Consider the following 21,775-nt stretch of genomic DNA (forward strand, 5'->3'; position numbering starts at 1 on the left):
TTGAATAAATACTATTTGCTGTAGTACTGGAGACAAATTTCAGCATGAAGAATGGGATTGGTATACTACAGATGTGCTCTTTGCTGTTTAGAATTAGCAATTTGATGAGCTACTGAGTCACATCGCTGCTGATGCTGATTCATAGTGAAGAGGCTGGGTTAAATGAGCACCTACCTGCCTCTGCACTCCACTGAGCGGTTATCCACCAAGAGCAAGCAAGAGACATGGCTCTCCATTGCAGGTAGTAAAATGAAAGCAATAGTGACTTGAAGGTACAATGTAGGCAGTGAGACTGGGGTCTTGGCTAAACTCTGGAAAACAGAGTAGTAAAGCTTACTGTGATTTATCATTACACAAATTATTCCTTTCAAGTGATTTTTCTAGCTAACAGTAGTAGGAGCTGGAACTGGAAGAGTCCACTGCTGGTTCTCACTGGCATTTGTAGTCAAATTCTGGGGCTTTGAATACTAGGGAGAATTTTAAGGGTTTAGAGGGCTATTTCTCTGAGTGTTCCTCTGGTCAGACCAAGTGTATTCCAAGTGTAACACTTTGTGTTCAGTATTGTTCTTGGTAATTGGAAACTACTGGTCACAGCAACTGGTGACAACAATGCAGAGATTTCCACAGAAGCTGAAAATACTGTGGTTAGTGTTTCCATACATTAGTGTACGTACAACTTATTGCCAGGTATGTTAGCTTCAGAAGTTTCTGCTCTTCAAGGGTTCATCTCCACAGCAGTGAATGCATTTGTGAGTGACCTTTTTCAGTCTTTTTCAGTAGTTTGAATGAACCATTGATATGTGGTGAATGTGTTCACTTGTTTCTCATAACTCCATGATTACTATTTCACTAGAAATACAATCAATAATTTTAGTTTGTGTTATAAGTTTAATATGAACACAGGAAAGCTAGTCTGTGCCTGACAGGCTGAACAGAGCTAACAGAAGGAAAAATACCGGTCCTAATGGATACAAAAAAATTATTTTCTTATGAACCCAGTTGAACTCAAAGAACTTATCTTATGAAGAAATTATAAGCTTTTTGACCCACTGGGAATAAGAGTTATTAGGATAAGATTTGGTCTGTGTGAATCAATGTATGCAAACAAGGGTGCAGAAAAATAATATAAGTATCAACATTCTTTCAAGCATGGGAATAAGGTATTGCATCAAACTTTGGTAGTTGTGTTAACTACTAATCATCCACCTGTGATTTATCTTCACTGATATCCAATCTGCTTGTAGTTCTTCAGGTTTGTTTCTCTCCTTAGTGTCAATACCAAATGTCTGTGGATGCAGAATGTAAAGACTTTGGCTTTCATAAAACTGCAGAGAAAACTTAATGTACATTTATTTTATGCATGATATTCATTTTAATAAAAACCTTACTTACTTTTCTTAAAAGATGCCAGTGGTACATAAAGGCCAAAATGAAATCTGAAGAGAAGAGAAGGGCTCATTTGCAAAATGGAAATTGTAAGTAGTTTAACACTGTGTTACATAAAATATGTATTATATTCTAAATGAAAAGGATTCATGGTTTTCTCTTCATCTTTTGCCCTTGATATTTTAATCTAGCCATTTGCATATTTCCTTATTATCTGCACCATCAAGACGGTTCTTATTTGTATGCTCTCTAGAACAATTCACACTGAATTCACAAAAGGATTCTTTTGTGTTCTATTAATCATATTTGTCAATTTTCCAGGTGCATTTTTGTGAATTCATCACTGGACTGGGCCATGTTGATTATCTGCCTCAAAATTCCACTCCTAGTGACCATGTTCCTTATTTGTATTTAGTTCTCTATTAGTGTCTTTTGGGATCTACACTTCCAGCCACACAACAAATAAGACTTCCTTCTCTCTCTTGCTTACTGATCACTACTGTGAAAGAAAAACTCTCATGGGCAGAGTGTTAAGTTATTTAGCTAAGTGTAGCTACTTAGTTTAAATTAGTAGTCTGATTGTTTTATGTTGGAGTTGATTAAAAAAAAAAAAAAGGTTATATTTATTGTTAGCTTGTAGGAAGGTCTTTGTAGTTTGATTAATTTTTTATTCCTTTTGACAACATCTCTAGAATTATCATGATCAAGACAAAAGCTACATCACAAGAAATAAAATCATTTTTTGTGTGACAAAACTGTATCGAGGCTCCTTCCATATCGAGAAGGGGCACATTATACTATAAAAGATATTTCTTAGATTTGTTTGTCATTTGTTTTCAAATCTGATCAGGAAGAGCAGCAAACAAAAACCTTCCTGCTGCAGAGTTTCATATATGCCTCTGGAGGCCATACCTGAATTTGAGAAAAGCCTCACTCGGTGTCTTTCATGCCAGGACAAATGATGACCCTATTTCACACTGACACAAAGCTTCATCTTATGAGGCCTCTCATTCGTTTGCAGTTATCAAAGCATCAGACTTGAAGGAGCATTTCCCAGATCATGTGTTCCATAGGATAAAGGATAAAGAGGAGCTACTGTGAGTTACTCCAGTAGCTAAAACTGTAGCCAACAATATTCCTTCCTTTACAATGGAGCAATTAGTGCCTCCACCAGAAGTGCCATTTCATGCTAGTAGCAATTCTTGCCTGACTGTGGGCTATTTATTGTTTTGGTATCCGGCGTCTTAACCTGAAACAATTTAGGCAGCTGCAGAGTTTCTACCTGGATCAGTGTAGGGATGACCTCTCCTAAACAGGTTGAAGCTTTTTGAAAGAAATTTTACAGTAAAACTTACACTGGTTAAAATTGACTATTCCTATTACCAGCTTAGTCATATCCATGTTTTGTTTCCTCTGCTGCGCACAGAGGAGAACCATCTTTATGTTTATCCATCCTATCTCCCTTGGGAAACCTTTCTGACTTAGAGGAAGATTTCAGGAACCATGCCCTTTGAAGGGAGTTAGGAAAGGGTCAGCTGATAACGTGAAATCCCATGATGTTTGGTGTGCTTCACATTTGAATATAGCATGTGTTCTCTCGTCAGCATTGGTTCAAATGGGTACTGCAGGTGATTTGATGAAGCCCATCCACATTTGTATGCCCTGAACTAGGTGTCATCTACTGCATTTAGGTGCATCAGATAATGAAGTACTTTGGACTCATCCACTAAGTGATAAGAGGAAAAAGATTATGTAGTACTTAATTCTTTTTGAAGAGGTTCTCTGGACCCAGCTGCAATACCCTGTGAAGTTGATGCACCATCTACATCAATGTCTGTTAATGAATTGAAAGTTTTCCAGAACTTAATCACCACATAGCAGGAGCCAAAAAAAAATTCCCATCCAGATAGTCCAAAAGAAACAACATAAGTTCTTGGACATGCTGCACTCAGAAGCACTAGGGGTATTAGACATGCCAGAAAATGATGGCTTGCTGGAACCTGCCAAAGCAATCTGGCACTAACCTACTGTTGCTGCAGCCATCTCCTAGGAAGCAGACAGAAATTATTAAAGCTTTGTTAATGGATCTGGGTATTTTTGTTCTCATCTTGCACCTGGCTCATTGGTTGTGCAAACTGATCAGCATAGAACAAAGCAGCACAGTCCTCCAGGACCCATTCTGAGAGGAAAAAATCTCAAAGACTGGACCTGGTTGGCAAAAGGAATGTTTATCAGTCCACCAGTAAAAGACAGAAGTAAATTAGCAAGCTGTGTTTTCCAAGTAAATGACAGTCTAAATTGTCCAAGGAGTAACAAACAGGAATTTAAACTGCTTGGCAGTAATCACTGTCAGTCCTGAGGATCTGCTTTTCCTCATATCTTTGAGCCTTCACTTGGTGTCTCTGTAGACACTCTTCCAAGTGAGCAGCTCTCTGCATTTTCTAAGGTTGTAGTTTCCCAGTTTACCAACTGTACTTGAAAAATTTCTTCAGGATATGAGTTAAGTGCAAAGACAACAAAGAGTTTCTTCAGACAAAAATATTAAATGGCAATTAGAAAGGGAATACTTACAATTGGGGAGAGAAAAAAAAAAAAAAAGAAAGAAAAAACCACTTTGTCTTACCTAGAATAGTATTTTCCTCAAAACTTATGTAGGGCTATTATTTAACTTTTTTCCTCAGGAGGTGCTTGTGTTCAGCTGCAACAAAGACAAAACTGCACCAGAAGTTGACATTGTCTTATCAGTTGAAATTCAAAAATAGAGTTTTTTAAAGGCCTTTGACTTTTTGTTCCTGTGGCACCTGTGTAACCAGCAAACATGATAGTAACCAGCAAGCAATGATATATGGCATTCAGAGCATTTAGAGAACCTAGTACCTGTATTTTTCTCTGGGTTTTACTCCAATACCAAGCTAAAATGAAGACTGATAGAACCATGCACTGCAACAATCCTGAAAACAATTCCATGCTTTCACTCACCTAGAATATATTAGGGAATTACAGCGGAGTCCTGCAGAACATTGGTGACATTTTCAGGCAGTAATTTTGAATGGTTTTGATTGTGTCAGATTGACAGAAGTTTGTCCTCTACCTCAGAAGGTGAACTATAATGTCTTACAAGAATCACTTGGGGAAAAAAGAAAAAAAAAAAAAAAAAAACTAAAACAAACAAACAAACGAAAAAACTAAAAAGCACTCGAAGGATAAATAAGAATAAAAAGGAATATGTAAGTCTGTGCTCAGTCTTTGAAGACCTAGTACTTCCAAACTTGCAGCAAATGAGAATAACTCTTGTATATCCTACAGTTTCTGTGAAATCAGTAGCTGGTTTTGGAGTCATCCTTTGTTAGGTTCTGACAATTTTAAAATGATATATATATATTAATTTTAAAAAAAGAAGAAGTAAAACACATATTGTTGTAGTATATGAGTATCAAAGAATTGTTGACTCTTAGCGTTCTCTCTGTTTTGCAGTACGTTTCCCAGGAATCAAAACATATATTGATCCAGACACATATGAAGACCCATCCCTTGCTGTCCATGAATTTGCAAAGGAGATAGATCCTTCAAGAATTCGTATTGAGAGAGTTATTGGGGCAGGTAAAAGCATATACACTCAGAAGCTATGCATGAAAGGACTGTTTTTCTGAAGTTGCTATGATAATGCAAGTAGACAAGTAGTACAAATGTGGGCATACTTCACTGATTGACCACTGTATTCTCAAGTATCACTCAGCTTCTGATCTAAAGTTGTATCAGCAGTTTTCCTGCACTGTTGCTGCTAAGGATCTCCATGTGCTTATTCTCCCATGCAGCTCAGATGCTTCAACAAGCTTGTGGAGTTCTGGTACAGATAGACTTTCTAAATAGATTGGAAAACAATGAGGAAGATAAAATATGATACAATTAGCATTAGTACTACTGTGCTTTTCTGTTTAGAAAAGAAACAATAAGAAAACATATGTAATCAAACGTTATCCATATATATTCTCTCAGTTTAGTACTCATTGGGTTTTGTGCTTCTGGAAAGTCCCTAATGGAGCTATTCTCTAAGAACTGTTACACTCCTTCTGACCCTCTCTGTCGTTCTGTCTTTGCAGTGTTATATGAGTTTTATGCACTATGAAAATGTAGTAATTCTTACTTTGTTTGAATTTGCTGTATGATTGACCCAGCCCACTGAGCTCTCCTTTCTCTTTAAAGGAATGTTTGACACAGATATTAGATTTCCTTACAGAGAAGAAAAACTTGTAAAGAGAAGAGTCTTGCAAAATCATTTCTTTTAACTTGTGTTCTGAAACTCTAGGACATACGGCATGTCATTATTGACCAATTGAGATTGTTTACTGTCTGTTTTACTCTGTTGTTTGAGGACCTAGAGAGTATAGGCTCAGATAGGTTCTTAAGAGGTTCTAAAACTAGTAGATCTCAGTGCGTGCCTTCTGACCAACAGGTCATCATTCAGAATGTCCACCACCATTTCTCACTGTTAGAACAAATCAAAACAAAAGGGATTGACAGGAGAATCTGGAGTTCTCTGTCCTGCTTACATCCTCAGTGTTGTTGCCTGAACACTGTCCGTGGCTGAGAAATATTAATCTATACTGAGTCACTGAAATTCTGAGCCCCGATTCCATCTCTGATACTTCTTTTCTGCTTGTGAATTAACCCTATGTGTGTCTACAATTTACAAAATATGGTTATTTCTCTCCATCAGTAGGATACTGTTAGCAGTGACTGAGTTTTGTAAATCGCTGTCTTAAAGATACTTACAATACTAACTACAAACATTCTAGTAAGAATTAGTACAATCCAGATTTCATTGTCCATCTTTGAGCTACCTGTTCTTGGCCTGTTCTTTAACAATACTGCTTTTTACTTACTAAATGAATAGCCTCATAAAAACTCTGGGTTTTTGTTGTTGTTGTTGTTTGATTTTTATTTTTTTTTACTTTTTTACTTATTCTAATTGTAATGCCATCAAGAAAAAAAAATATTCAAAGTACAGCAGGCAGCTAAAGGTGTAAAAAGTTACACCTTGTGGAAGTGTGACAGTGGTTAAGAAAGAATAAAAATTAAAGGCTGTAATTCTGTAATTTGTTCATAGTGAGCCTGTCATAGGACTGCTAACTGGTATTGTCAGGGAAATTATTATCAAAATACATAATGCACTGTGACTCTTCTTTTTTATCGTGGCTTCATATGTTTTAGTCACTTAGGAAGAGAGAGGTATCTTTCAGTTGAGGTCCCTCATTTAATGGTGCATTACTACGCTGGTTACAAACTGCGCTGCTAAAGGTGTTTCATGCCGTAGGAGATGTCATGAAAATAAACGCATATAACATGGTAGACATAAAATCTGGTCTGTTAACAAGCAGAGAAGAGAAGTACTGACTTGAAAATAAGAGAGAAAAATCTGTTTCTTCCTGAATTCCATATAGCAAGAGTACTACAGAGTATACTTGATTGTTTAAGAGAGATAATGTGTATCTAATGTGTAGCTGGCACTGTGCACCATATGAGTTATTAGCGTAAGCCCTTAGAGGGCTGACTTTTGCAGAAAACATTGTATTTGATTTCTTCTGTTTCTTCCTTTTCTCCAGACATACTATAGATACTGATTACAAAGCATATTGAAAGACCTTCAGCATTGAAATGGCTGCTGATTTCAAAGGGGAATATGACAGAGGAGGGTTGGGCGTATCAATTTTTGTTCAGATGAAAATTGTGTCCTTATTCTCAACTTAACTCATTTATGAAAATACCTTATTCAGTATCTCTATCTCTCTTGTTGTAAGTCCAGGAGTGATTTTTTTGTCTGCTTTGACGTATTTTATTTTTATTTATTTAATCTTATAAAATTACTGAATAATCTGCCATTTTCAAAGGTATTTGCCTGGTAGGACTTGCGAACTATTTCAGATGAAATTTAAACCCAGTTTCATGCAGGCAAGATACAGGTTAAATATTGTTTCTAAGGCAGGGAGACTACAAATTCTCACAAATTCTATCTTGGATAGCTGCTAGGGGACATATCATACTACTGTAATTCACAGCAGTCATGGTGCTTCCCTTATGCTTTCTCTCATTCTGTACCAAACTTTGTAACCATATGTAAAACAGGCTTCTCATCCCAGAAGAATTACTTCTAAAATATTTTTACGATTTTCAGATTAGTGAAAAAAATAAAGTATTTTACCAAATGAATCAATATTAATGATAAAACTCTTTAAATTAATAATTGAATTAATATAGTTCTTAGAGCAGCACTTTTTGATCAACTTATTTTGATTAAAAGTTTTCATTGTGAATTTCTGTAATTTTTTGAAACAGAAACTTTTTCCATTTAAGAACTAAAAACTTTTATTTTGCAAAATATCAGATTGAAACACTGCAAATATTCAATTTTTTTCATAGATTGTTTGGACAGAAAAATTTGAAACTGATGTTTTCCTGCAAGTAGTTTCGAGTTTACTTTTGTAATACAAAAATTCATGTCCAAAAATCCCTTTGCAATTCACTAGTTCCATAGCAGATGGCTTTGACACTCAAGACAAGATTTTTCATCGCTACAGCTATCAGACATAATAGCCAAAATAGAAAGAGCAAAGCAGCAACAAGTTAAAAAATGCTGCTGAGCCCATGAGACTTCTCACTTTGAGAAAAGAAAAATAATAATCTCTTGCTAAAATCCTTTCAAGTAATCCTAGTGGAATTTACCAAGCTGATGTTTTTGAACACAACCACTACATTCCATGGTGGCAAATAATTGAGCCTTTTACTTCAATTCCAGTACTCCCCTTTGTCATGCTTTCAATATTCCAGTACATTTACAAACTCCAAATTACTGTCCTTCCTTCTGGTACTTTGGTGTAAATAAAGCAATTAAAATACAAGCTTTGCAAAATCCTTTCTAAATTGTTCACCGTTTGTCACAGGAGAGTATGAAGATCTGCATTAAAGTAACAAAACTGTACCTCAATGCATACTCAAGCTGGCCACCTAGTCAGGCTCCCCATTATCCCATTCACTACTACCTTACATCTGGATTCTCTGAAAAGCAAAGATGCTATTTTGTAGACCTTCTGATTGAATGAACGTGCACCTAAGTTAATAGTTGTTAATGATCTTTTTTGTTTGTCCTTGAAGAACTTATGCTGATACCCTGGTTCAAACAGGAGGGTAAAAGCAGCAGTGGCATTCGCAGTTTGATCAAATATTTATAATAGTAAGCAGATGAGAATACCAAAAGCAAAACAGAAGTTATTTGCTACTGAGTAGTCTATTGCAACTGTGTGGGGATAATACTATTAAAACACAAGCAGTGTTTCTGATTATGGAATTGTAAAAAGTTAAAATCAAATCCCTCCACTTAACTAAGTGGAGGTAAATTTAGTGTTAGCTAAGCTAAGTACTTTGTAAACACTTAGTGAACACCTATAAATGTGCTTAGCTTTCATTTCCCATGGTGATATCAACCAAATAAACAAGTGCTAATGAAGTCCACAATCTAGCAATAGTTGCTGTTTAAAATGTGAAGTTGATTAGTCAATTTCCTTTTATTGCATCCTCTACTTACAGCAAAATTTTACTGTTGTTTAGTTTCATAATGCATATTCTTGGTTTCAAAACACTTGGTAAGGTTTTTTTTATCCTTAGTATTAAATATTCCATTATACTCCCAATTCCCACAGTTCCCACAGTTTGCCCTTCTTTGCTGTAGATTTTTCTTCAGATTATCCCATTCAGCCTCATTTTGTATTGAGCTCATTGCACCTACTGACATGCAATGACATCCTTTGGTTTTGTCCTATATGTGACGCTTTTTTTACCCCAGATATCTTGCTCTTAAGTTTAAATCTTCAGCCACTCTTCTTAAAAGGAATTCCCAGACATTCTTTGTCAAGTCTCTATTAAAAGTGACACTTATCCTTGTATTTTCTTTATTCTGTCAATTTTCCCAAAGGTCTAATGACTGAAAGTGTGGGAAATGACTTGAGCTGTATTTGGTGCTATAACCTTTCAGTTCTATCAACAGCGATTATGTATTGTAAGATATTTGTTTTGATCTCATGCAGTAATACAAGAATGCATATAGGGCTTTGAAGTAGACTGACTACTCCTGTTTTACTTTAAATAACATGTATTTTGTGACGAGGTGAGAAAAGGAATGTGTGGCTTCCATAAGGCAAGTCTCTGGAGTGCTCAATTAGCTTCTTTTTGCATGACTTACAGTAAGACATATCAGTTTTATACCATTAAAACACATGCTATTAAAACTGAGCACACAATGAACTCTGTTGTTTTCTCTAGATACTGACAGCTTTTTCTGTGGAGCAGGAAATAACAGTCACTTCATTGACACCTGGCTCTTAGCTTCTACTTATACTATATACAAATACCTTTACTGTTGCAAAGGTAGAATTTGTCTTGATTATCTCCTCAAAATCACAGAATCATTGGGGTGAAAGGGACCTCTGGGGATTACTGCTGAAACAGTTCTCGACAGCAGGGTGCCCAGGACAGCACCCAGGATGCTCTTGAACATCTCCAGAGAAGGAGACTTCACCACCTTTCTTGTGACAGCGCTATGTCATTCTCACATGTAAAGCAGTTTTCCTCACGCTCAGAAGGAAATTCCTATTTCCATTTCTGCTCATTGCTTCTTCTTTTGCTGTGATTCTATGATTCTGTCTCATTCAAAACATTCAGGATTCGTGATTTTGTTTTGTAGTAGGATTCTGGAAGTTCAGGTCATCTACTGTTTTCTCAAGTGTCACATGCAGGCAGACTGACAAAGGGGATAAATACATATAAAATTCCCTGCACAGCTTCCCCTTTTGTCAAGATTCTCAGAGCATAAGTCTTGTGACATTATTTTCATACACATAACATATCTTTAGGAAACAAACTTTTATTTATTTTCAAAAATTAGATAAACACAAAAGAAATAGGTAGGAAGGAGACCTAGGAAACTTGGCTTTTGTTAGAATATGCTAATTTATTCAAAGGTTATGTTCAGCATCTGTTAATTACACTCATGCACTTCTGTGATATCTCTGTTTTGAAGCAAATGACAAGCTATGAAGTGGGTGGTTTTTTTTAAATCCCTCCACTGTTCCTGAATCTTACTAGGTCGTAAAACCTGTTTTATTTTGTAATGGAAGTGACAGAGCCTAATAAAATAAAGACTTTGTGACAATATTCATTCTCATCTTATAATATCAGGCAGTTACAATTTTCTGAAGTGGGACTTCTAATCAATCCTTTCTCTTCTGTATTTGGTTTATATCTAATCACACTCTTATAGGATAGAGCTCTCTTATATTCCTTCATTCTGTAGCTAACCTTTAAGGAAAACTAGTTCCCACATCACTTACTGCAGTTTATAACAAATTATATCCTCCAGATAAATGTAGGTCTTCTTATGACTCTTTTTGTTTTTCAGCAATTTTGATTCCAAAATAGCTGGGGTATCAAATTTGATTTTGCTATGGAAATACCCTGCAACTGATAAGTGCTTTGACACATTCTTATAAACACTGTTTTTGATTTATTGAATTATGACCCATTGAAACCTGACCTGCAGACATCCAGAGAATATTTGGTATGGGATTTAAATAACTTCTGAGTTGCTCCAAGATCAAAGAAAAGTTCTGACTTCCGTACAAACTTAACTAGTAAATGTGTAAAGGGAATACAAGAAGATGTGCTTTCTTCAATGGCCCTTTCTTACACAGAACATCAGTTGAAGCAAGCTTTGGGATTCCTCTCACTACACAAGAATCCTGATTTGCTGAAACTGTTGTCCTTTGACTGTCCAAAAAGTGACATAGGCGATTAGTTTCATGTAAGCAATAAAGCCATTTAAATAAATCATATGGAAGTGCTCTTCTGGGCAAAATAGAAGTCCATTTTTAAGTGCTTTCTACAACTGAAAGCCAGATATTCTGATGTTGTGGCATTTGTATTCATATATGTGTTAATACCACGTCTGTCTCAAATATCTGCAGAAAGGTATTTCGTCATCATTACAATTAAAATCTAACCATCATTACATTATTTCCTCATAGCATGCTCATTTAGATCACAAAGACTTTGATACCAAAGTTTAGTTTCAAAGTCTCAGTTAAGGAGGATAAACTATGCGATGTAGAGCAGATGATTAGACTGCTGCAGTCCCCATGATCTCGGGGTAGTGGCACCAATGAATGTTGTCACTCATGAACTTGAATATCCAATCCTCTATTTTTATTGAGAAGAAAAGTATCTAGTTCTATGGGCTGTGCAAGTCTTGGGTATTTTTGTGTTCTAGTTTTCTTAATGGCTACAAATAACATAGAGTTATTAAAAAGGACAATTTATAAGACAACTATTGAAGGTTAATTTAAAAAAAAAAAAAAGTTGTTTCTGCTCACTAGTGCAAATGGTTCCTTAGGCATTGTGAATGATCTAACATTTTTTCTACTTAAGGTGAATTTGGGGAAGTATGCAGTGGACGTCTGAAGACACCAGGAAAAAGAGAGATACCTGTTGCAATTAAAACTCTGAAAGGTGGTTATATGGACAGGCAAAGAAGAGATTTCCTGAGAGAAGCTAGTATAATGGGTCAGTTTGATCACCCAAATATAATTCGTCTTGAAGGAGTTGTTACAAAAAGTAAGTTACTATAATATACTATATAATATACTATAAATAGCTTTTCCTTGGTTTTCCCATTCTGTGTCTTCTAGTATCAATATTAAGAATTCTACAGTTGATACAGGTTGCAGTATTCAGAAAATACGTAAAATCTAGGGACATCAGGTACTGCATAGTTTGAGAGCACAGTGAGAAATACACAGCCTGTTTTCAATTAGAAATGTGTTGGTTATTTGTTCTGGCTTGGTTTGATTTTTTTAACTAAAAATCCTCCTCATTCAAATAAAATTGTTACAGTTTTATATGAAACAGCATTGCAGAGTTTGCCTATGGGCAAATGGAATTCAGTAGAGAGAACCACCAATGTAACTGAGTTAACAGTGAGGTCAGTTCAGCCTGTAGTGTTTCTAAGATAGCTAGCAGCCATATTGTTCCTCTCCCACAAACACTCACTGATTCTTCAGTTGAATTTTGCTCATTTTGGTACCAGAAGAGATCAAATTGCTATTTTGAAGAAATAAAAATACAAACAATTTTAAACTTACTGCACGCTTTCAAATGATTTACTAAAATTCCAGAATAATCTATGAAAATGTCTTACATTGCAATTGCCAAGAGGCTAACAATCTCTTTGACGTCTAGCATTTTTTATCTGAGATTTAACTTTTTTATGAAATACTGAAAAACGTAAGTATTATATGAAGGTCTTATTAACGTGCAAGTAATTTCTTTAATGCTGACTTTTTGCTGTATTTTATGCTAAAGCTCAGAAGGCATTTTCTTCTTGTAATTAATCATTGCCTCAACCCAGCTATGTTGTTTGCCGATTTGGAATGCTTGCTTGTATTTCTCTTTTAAAACGTTGCAGAATGTATCAAGAGGAAGTTTTTGTGTGTGTAAGACAATGATGCCCTCTTACCTTCACAGTAGATACAAAGAATACAAATATTTCTTATTTTCACCTTGTTACAGTATCTAAATTATGTTTGAAAAACACAGCATACCAGAGCACAAAGGAGATTGCATCTCCTGAACTCATGTCCCTGGAATGGAAATTCAGTAGAGTTAAGGGATGACCTTGTGAAAATCTGTCTCTCTGGTTCTAAATTAAGATGAAGAAGATCAATTTGTTCTTCTTCACGCAGTATTGCAAGAATAAATTCATTATTGTTTAGGAATGCATGGTTATTAGACTAACAAAATCCATTATGTTGCTTGCTTCTGGAAAGATATGGCTTAGTCTCCATTGCTCTCCTGTCAGTAGCTGTTCTGCTGACAGCAGACAAGAGCACAAGTTAATGCTGACGGAGAAGCATTGGATGTCTTTGTTGGGATGCGTAAATACATAGAAGCCAAACTGAACTTAGCTCCTTGATTCATAATGAGAAATATAACATCAATTAGAATTTCACCAGCCATCACTAGTTTCACACATGTGACCAAAATCCGTATGGTAAATGTAGCAATGTGTCTCATCTCCGAAAAATTCTAAAGGCCTTAATTTATGAACACTGTTTAAATCCAATTAGTCGGTGCACACAGCCTCCAGAATAATGTACTTGGCAATGGCATGGTTGTTTAATCTCTGCCACATTTATAAATTTTCTTTCTGTAATGCCTCATCATCAGTCCAGAGAGAAATGCAAATTGCATTAAGAAAACAGAAACAAACAGATAAATCAATGCTACAGTGTTGGCCTGTTTGTTCCTGTTCTACAGGAAAAATGGTTATAGACAACCTTAAGTCAAGAAGTCATCATTAGTAGTTGTGCTTTTCTCTCTGGGTTCAACACACTATTATTTTTTTGGGAACGTTTGCTTAGACGTAACATAACAATATAGATGTAACTGTTGTAGTTATATTGAACTCTCAGATGTAAAAGAAAAACTTTGAAAGCAAATGTGGTTTAGGTAGGGCAGGTTTAAAACAACAATTATACAACAATAATTATAGAGTGAAAAAAATACACAAGGTATCAGATTTCAACCTAAGAGCTGGAAAGTGCAAATTATATAAAATGTGAAGTACTAAGTTGTGCAGTACTGCTTTGCTGCAGAGAACAAGTTAGGAGGCAAGCTGAGCAATGGGCACATGCACTCTAGTATGCTTCTCTTTTGCTTTAATACTGCTCTACTTGTGGTAGTTAGAGAATGACATGTCCTTATCTGGGAACAAAGCAATATCTCTCTAAATGCTGATTCTAAGACTGTAAAAGCAAAGTAGGGACAGAAGTTTCCAATGACTAAAAGGGGTGCTATAAAAGTCAGACAGAACCTTGTCCTAGCCAAATTATTTATGCAATGACAGCATGATTAAAAGTTGTTTTGTGTTAAAACTTAGATTAATAATAGCAAAAACTCTTTAAGTGATGTGCATTACAGTTCCACTAACCTATAAAGGCATATTGGATACAGTAACTTTGATTAATAGAAGTGTAATGCTGTTCTTAGCACACGCTTTCCTCTTTATAACTGTTAGTCATTAACTTCTAGCTGCTGCTAATGTACATTGCATCAGTTTGTAAGCAGTACCTTCCATTACAGTGTCATTGACTATTGAACAAAAAAGAAAAGGATTTGATTGTGATAAACAGAAATGCTCTACCAAATCAATAGCTATTGACTGGGGCAATAATGAATTTGTCTGTTCATTACAAACGTGAGCTCTTATCCAGTGCTACCAGCTCAGCAAATGTGAACTTCTAAAAGATACTGTTTCCAAAATTGCTCTGGAATATGTACTGTATACAGCAAAAAATGCTAACCTAAGCTTTCTCAAAAGTAGATCTTCAACAGAATTTTAATCCTCTTTTCTAATTGCATTTGTCCTAACTGAGAACCCTAATTGCAGAGAAACATTGCTGTAGTGCAAGCTCTTGGCTAACAAAGTTCATTTCAAGGACAATTTGCTAGGCCAAGGCAAACACTTCATAGCACAGAATCTGGATCAAGTAGTTCACTCATTTTTACTAATCAGAAGCCACAAAGGAATCTTTATTCCTCTTTGCTTATTTTACCAGCTCCGCTCCTTTCATGGTTTGCCATAAAGGGACACTAATTGCCTTGCAAATTGATTGGAGATGCTTACGCACATTGCAAAAGCATTCAATGTTTCTCTTTCAAATCGCATCTGTACACTGGTAATTTTAGGAGCTCTTCTTAGGTGTCCCATGGTATGTTCCACCAAGCTGTGCATCACTGTCCAATACTGCTGCACTTTCATGGACAAATAGAAGAAAAATAAAATTTCATTTTCCAGTGCAAACACTTGTAACCAATGCTGATACCTGGGCTACAGAAAAATAAGATGCATCTTCCATATCTACACAGTGTTGAAGTTTATATTGCAGACTTCCCATGAAAAGTTTGTGTTGTAAATACAAGCTCTGTTTACAGCAAACATCTGCCGGTATCACTATAGCAAAAGACAAAGGAAAAAAATAATCTCTGACTATCGTCACTGTGCTGAAAGAACTCATTGGGGTAGATAGAGCCAGCCAAACAGGAAACCGTGGAGAGTTGACCTTGATCTCACCCTACACAATAGTTCAAAGCATAGCCTTGTCAGTTCTGTATAGTTCTGTGTCAGAACAAAGTATAAGTCCATGCAAGTTCTTTATTGCAGTCATAATCTTAGTTTGCTCCTCTCCACCCCAGACTTCACCCCAAATAACTCGCAATTGTTAACATTCATTTCTAAGGAATTGCTTTGGTTTTCAAACTCCATATAATGAACTCACACACATCACTTTGACAAGTAGCATCTTTTTAAAACACTAATTTTCTCTAGTAACAATATGTATATTATTTTTTTCATGCAAGTTTTCAAATTGGCCCTTCACAAAAGGAGCAGGACTGAAGGTAGCTCCTAGATTTTTTGTTCTGAGTAAGTTTACATCCTCTTGAGTCTGGCATTGGAGTGAATATTTTCATCTCCTTAGTTCTCTTCTGACTTTTGCTGCAGTGATGTTCTAATTGTGATTGCTATTGCAGTTCTGAAATCTTTTGTCAGTCATTTGACAGATTAAATTCAAAGTCTTAATCATAGAGCTTCTCTTTAAATTATTGTGTATAATGTGTTTAGCAGAAGAGTCTTGAGGTCCATGTGCCTTGTTCTTATCCATGAGAAAGGCAAAGTGCAACATGATCCTATTTCACTGTAATTTACAACTCTTCATATCCAACTTGTTCTTCATATTTCAAAAGAGCAAGAAAAATCAAGTAATTTTTTTAAAACATTTTTTTTAGTCTCTTTTTTCCCTTAGTGCAATAAAATCTAATATTGTCCCTTTCTCCCACATATTAGCTGTCTGAGATTCTTAAAAAGACCTCAGAATTCATTTGGAAAGATGACATATTTTACAGTATGTGTTTATTATAAAAGGCATTGTACGTTTGACTGTTGTGCAAAAGGATTGGGGAAAATTCATGGCAGTGTTTGTAACTTTCTTACATTGGTCATGAATTTGTACATCCAGGAAGCATTACTGTGTTCGGCTTGTTGACAACTTAGCGTTTGAGACTATTTGAAGATGGCTATATCTTGATAGCTTGCAAAATTTGATTAGGATTATTCAAGAGAACGTCACTGACTTCTGGAAAGTCTAAACTTCAGAATGAGCAGAAAATATGCAGTGTTAGTAAGTTCCACATTAATATTATTGCCTTGGTTACAAACTACAGTGTAAGCAATTTTGGATGTTGACGTTTGCCACTGTCGCTAATCTTGGTACATTGCTGAGGCATCACTGGCATCTCCAGGCATAGATGTGTGTGTTGGAGGCCAAAACAGCCTCAGATCCATCCCTTGAAACCAGGTCTTGCACTGAGAGGCACTTGCACTTGCCTTATGCAGCAGATAAGCCCAGCAGGGTGTCAAGGCTTTATTCACCCCTGAATGTATTCCATTGTGCATGTGGACCATATAGTATGATGCAGAGTGATAGTGAGAGCTTTGCTGTATAGTATTAGCCAGTGAGCTTTGTATGGCATTAGACATAGAGCTTAATTTGTCTGATCAAGAATATCATAGCAGTGCCCGTAGTGACACACAAAACAGCAGAATTTCAATTGTGTTGTAAATCATTCTGTAAGTGAAGCTGCAAATTTAAATTTGGCTCACTGCCTTTTTTTTTCTTTCTCTCCTGTTCCATAGATTATAGATAATTAGATAATTAACATAACACATTACTGAGTTCAGTACTTCTATGGTCAGTGAATAAACACAAAAGCCATAATCATCACCATCACTGTTAGCCATACTTACTAGATCAATTTATTAAAATATAATCCAGAATAGAGTGTTGAATATTAGAGCTGTGAACGTCTGCTGTAAAAGAGACAAAGCTAAGTATCCACAGCCTTTTTGCAAAACAGGCTACCATTCAGGAACTGCTAGTCAAAATACATAATCAACATTGATTGCGCTAAGCTATTTTTACACCTGCACACATGCACACAAACTACCATGCATTCCATCTGATGAAGGTTGCTTACCAAGAATACACAACAGTTGATTCTCTTAGATGACACATACTTAGGGGAAATTAGCCCTTAAACCTATAAAAATCAAACTTTTCTTATTACAGTCTGAGAATTTTTTTACAGAAATTACAGGGTCATTATTGTTTCCCACAATCAGTCACTTTCCTATGTTCTGCTTTTCTGTTTTGCAGCAAGCAAGCTATATATTATAACTGTCAGCTCTACTGTGACATCTTTCACAGGTTGATAAGCAACGAAGAAAAAGTATGTTGCCAAATAGTCATACAGCTAACATCTTGTTAGCAGCAACTTAATCTGGCCATGATATGGTATCTTACACAACTAGACTTCTACAATTCCACTTTTATAGGTTCTGTCTGAGAAACAAGATTTTACTTTCTTCAGGACCCTTTGCTTTCATATGTCTATGTTCACTCATATAGTACCTATCTTTCAAGGATATTCAGATGTTTTGATGTGATGTGTTGTTCCAGCAGAAAAAGAGGTTACAGAAATCATGCCAACCAGCAGCCTTAAAAAAGAAAAAAAAAAACAAACAAAAAATCTTGCAGCTAAGAAATGGCCAGATATTTTGTCTGTTTAAGGAAAAGCGCAATCATCAATTTACATGATTAACATTGTGATTATGGTGATCCTTACCTTCCGCTAGCAAGCAGGAAATAATTAAATGTGTAACTCAAATTTAAGTATGTGTGGTATTCAGAAGCAACCTCTTCTGGGTTTTATTTTGATTTATTGTTACCCTCTCAGATACACTTCTGTGGTCATTTACTGCTGTCTCCATCGATCAGCTTTGTCTTCACAGAATTTGCTTTGCCTGGTCAGAGCTCCAAGAGCTCCTTCCATTTCAGTGTCTTTCTCAGATTTTAAAACATATGCTTAGTTCCTGTATCACAAGTCATTAAGGGAAAAACAGAATAGCGGTGAAAGTCTTGGGCCATGCTGTTTGTATCTTTTCAGGGTGACAGTAAACCAACTGAAGACGGCTTCCCAGCTGTTACCCTAGCTGTGCAGTTATTTCATCGAAAGTGGAAATCGTAATACTCTGTCCCAACTATGACCAGTCTGGGATATGCATTCATAACATTACAGAAACTCTTCTATCTGAGAGACCTATTTGACACAAGGAGAAATTTGCTGGTGTGGTGTTTGTTCTTGGCAAATGCATGCAGGTTGTTATTTACTACATTGTCACTTTCCAAGTATTTGCAATCATTCCGATTGTTTTTTCAGTTCTTAGAAGTGAAGTTAGTTTGACTAAGTCCTCTGTATCTCCTTTTTAAAGCAATGCATTGTCGTAACTTCATGAGGCATCACTTGATCAAGTAAAATCGAGACTGGTTTAAGTCTTGAAACTTATAGCTGTCTTATTATGAAAACATATGCAGACCAACAGTAAAGGAATGAATTAGAAATCAAATCGCTATTACCTCATGCAAATGCTGTAGGTATGATCTGTTTCATCTTTTCAGTTCATTCTATTTACAGAATATAGCCAGGACTTTGTTCTATCCTTCAGGGATCATCATAGCTTAGCTGTATGTCTGTAGAGGATACTTAATTCAGTTATTATCTGGTCTACTTGATTAGAAAAACAGAAAAGCTAAAACACTTCAAAGGCATACAGCTATATTCATTGCAGTGACTGATTAAAATTGACCTACAAAAACCTTTATTTCTTACAACTTCAGCTTTGCAAATTCAGCCTAGACCTTTGAATGCTGATACCAATTCCTCTCAAATACAGCTTCCTCAAAGGTGCCAACAAACCAAGGTTGGAAGATACAATTGTGAAATCTTCTGCCCTGCTCAATCATGTGCTCTTTGAAAAGGACAGAAAAGCAGGCAGCAGTCTTTCTATCTTGTCTCAGAGTCAAGAGGCTTCTAACAGTTTCATGTTCTACTGAATCCAAACTGATACTGCTGAAATGATTGGAGCAACGTTGGTTTTAAAACCGGTGACAAAGAAGAAGCACACACTGAGCTTTTAGCTAGTTTTAAAAGATGGTATGTTTTTTCTTCTTTCCTTCATCTATCAACCAGGAAATGAAAAGTGGTCTCCACCTCACTACACATACATTAAGTGGAGATGGCATTGACATTTGGACTCAAAGCAGTTCGAAGACTTCCAGCCTCAGAGACTAGGTTCTCATTATAGTAGTTTAAAAGATATTTTTCTTAAAGACTTCAGGAGTGTCATGAAACATCCTGGGTCATGTCTCATTTTTCAGCTGTTTTCTGTATAGTTTTGTTCAAGCTTTCGTTAATTGTTCACTGATGTTTTTCTGTATCCAAATTCAAATAGTGTCTTACACTATGTAACATAATAAAACCCTTCAGTGTTAAGGCTATACAATAGGTCTGTGTTTCAGAATGGAGCTGTTGAGTTTGCGGCTGCAAACTGTAAAATCAGGCATGATTGATAAAAATGCTAAAAAATGAAATGGGTAATGTTCTTGAATTGCTAAGAGAGACTAAGTAGTGTGATTGGAGAGAATACTGAGAAAATCAGAAAATGGTAAAACAATGAATTACTATAGAAACACTAGGAATTTAGTAGTTAATTTTAATTTGGAGCACATTAACTACAGAGTATGGATGATAAGGCATTTGAATTAGTGCAGACTGTAGCAATCAAAACCAAATCAACATTAGAACCTCTGTGCTATTCACTGCCAAGAAGAGAATAATTTTATTTTCATAGAATCACAGAATCATAGAATGGTTTGGGTTGGAAGGTACCTTTAAGATCATCTACTTCCAACCCACTGCTATAGGCAGGGACACCTTCCACTAGACCAGATTGCTCAAAGCCTCATCCAGGTTCACCTTGAATGCCTCCAGGGAGGGGGCATCCACAACTTCTCCGGATAACCTGTTCCAGTGTCTCACCACTTTCACAGTAAAGTATTTCTTCCTGATACCTAATTTAAATCTACTCTCTTCCAGTTTAAAGCCATTTCCACTTGTCCAGTCACTACATGCACTTATAAGAAGTTATAATCAACAGATCCTTGGTGTTGAAAGGGATCATTAAAGGTCATCTGTTTCAACTTCCCTGCAATGAACAGGAGCATCCACAGCTAGATCTGGCTGCTCATACTCTGATAAGGCTTGGCCTTGAATGTCTCCAAAGATAAGTCTTCCACCGCATCTCTGGGTAGCCTGTTCCTCACCACCTTCACTGTAGAAGATTTTTCTCTTATATCTTATCTAAATCTACCCTGTTTAAGTTTGAAACCATTTCTCCTTGTCCTGGCACTACAGGGCCTACTAAAGAGGTTGTCCCCTTTCCTGTAGCTCTCCTTTAGATATTCAAAGGCCACTATCATGTCACCTTGGAGCCTTATCTTCTCCAGGCTGAACAGCCCCAGCTCGCTCAGCCTGTCCTCATGGGAAGGGTGTTCCATTCTTTGGATCATTTTTGTGGCCTTTCTCTGGAAGTGTTCCAACAAGTCTACATCTCTCCTGTACTGAGGACTCCACATCTGGACACAGTACTCAAGGTGAGGCTTCGCCAGCGCAGAATAGAGGAGCAGGATCACCTCCCTTCACCTGTTGGCCTGGCTTTCAGTGCAACGCAGGATACAGCTGACTTTCCAGGCTGTGAGGGCCCATGCTGGCCCATGTCCAGCTTCCCATCCACAAGTACCCCCAAATCCTTTTCAGCAGGGCTGTGCTCAATTCTTTCATCCCCCAGCTTGTATTAGTAGTGAAGGTTGCCTTGATCCATGTACAAGACCTTCCACCTAGCTTTGGACAGCTGCTCAAGCCTGTCTAGGTCCCTTTGGATAGCATCTCATCCCTTAGGCATGTCAGCTGCACCACACAGCTTGATGTGATCCACAAACTTTCTGAGGGTGCACTTGACCCCACTGTCAGTGTCACTGATGAAGAAGATATTGAAGAGTACTGATCCCAGTACTGACCCCTGCAGGACATCACTTGTCACCCATCTACATCCATAGACTGAGCCATTGACCACCACTCTCTGAACTCAGTGCTGCAGTCAGTTCTTCATCCATTGAGTAGTCCACACATCAAATGTGTATCTTTCCAGTTTGGAGAGAGGGATGTTGTGAGGTACCATGTCAAAGGCCTCTTCCCTTGTCCATTCAGGCAGTGACACAATCATAGAAGATCACTAGGTTGGTCAAGCAGAATTTGCTCTGGTGAAGCCATGCTGGTTCTCCAATATCACCACCTTGCCTTCCATGTGCCTTAGCATAGCTCCATGACCTTT

At 36.7% G+C, this 21,775-nt stretch overlaps 1 protein-coding gene across 6 annotated transcripts in view; it reads left to right on the top strand.

Moving 5' to 3' along the window:
- Nucleotides 1–21,775, top strand: part of EPHA6 (EPH receptor A6) — a 496,053-nt gene that overhangs the window by 363,883 nt on the left and 110,395 nt on the right. For all 6 annotated transcript variants that reach the window (XM_052703538.1, XM_052703498.1, XM_052703517.1 and 3 more), the window contains 3 exons: nt 1,405–1,475; nt 4,861–4,986; nt 11,860–12,045. In XM_052703538.1, the coding sequence (XP_052559498.1) occupies nt 1,405–1,475; nt 4,861–4,986; nt 11,860–12,045 (383 nt within the window). The remainder of the gene's footprint in view (nt 1–1,404; nt 1,476–4,860; nt 4,987–11,859; nt 12,046–21,775) is intronic.

This window comes from Tympanuchus pallidicinctus, unplaced genomic scaffold, assembly GCF_026119805.1.
Source record: "Tympanuchus pallidicinctus isolate F22 unplaced genomic scaffold, pur_lepc_1.0 scaffold10, whole genome shotgun sequence".
Taxonomy (NCBI): Eukaryota; Metazoa; Chordata; class Aves; order Galliformes; family Phasianidae; genus Tympanuchus; species Tympanuchus pallidicinctus.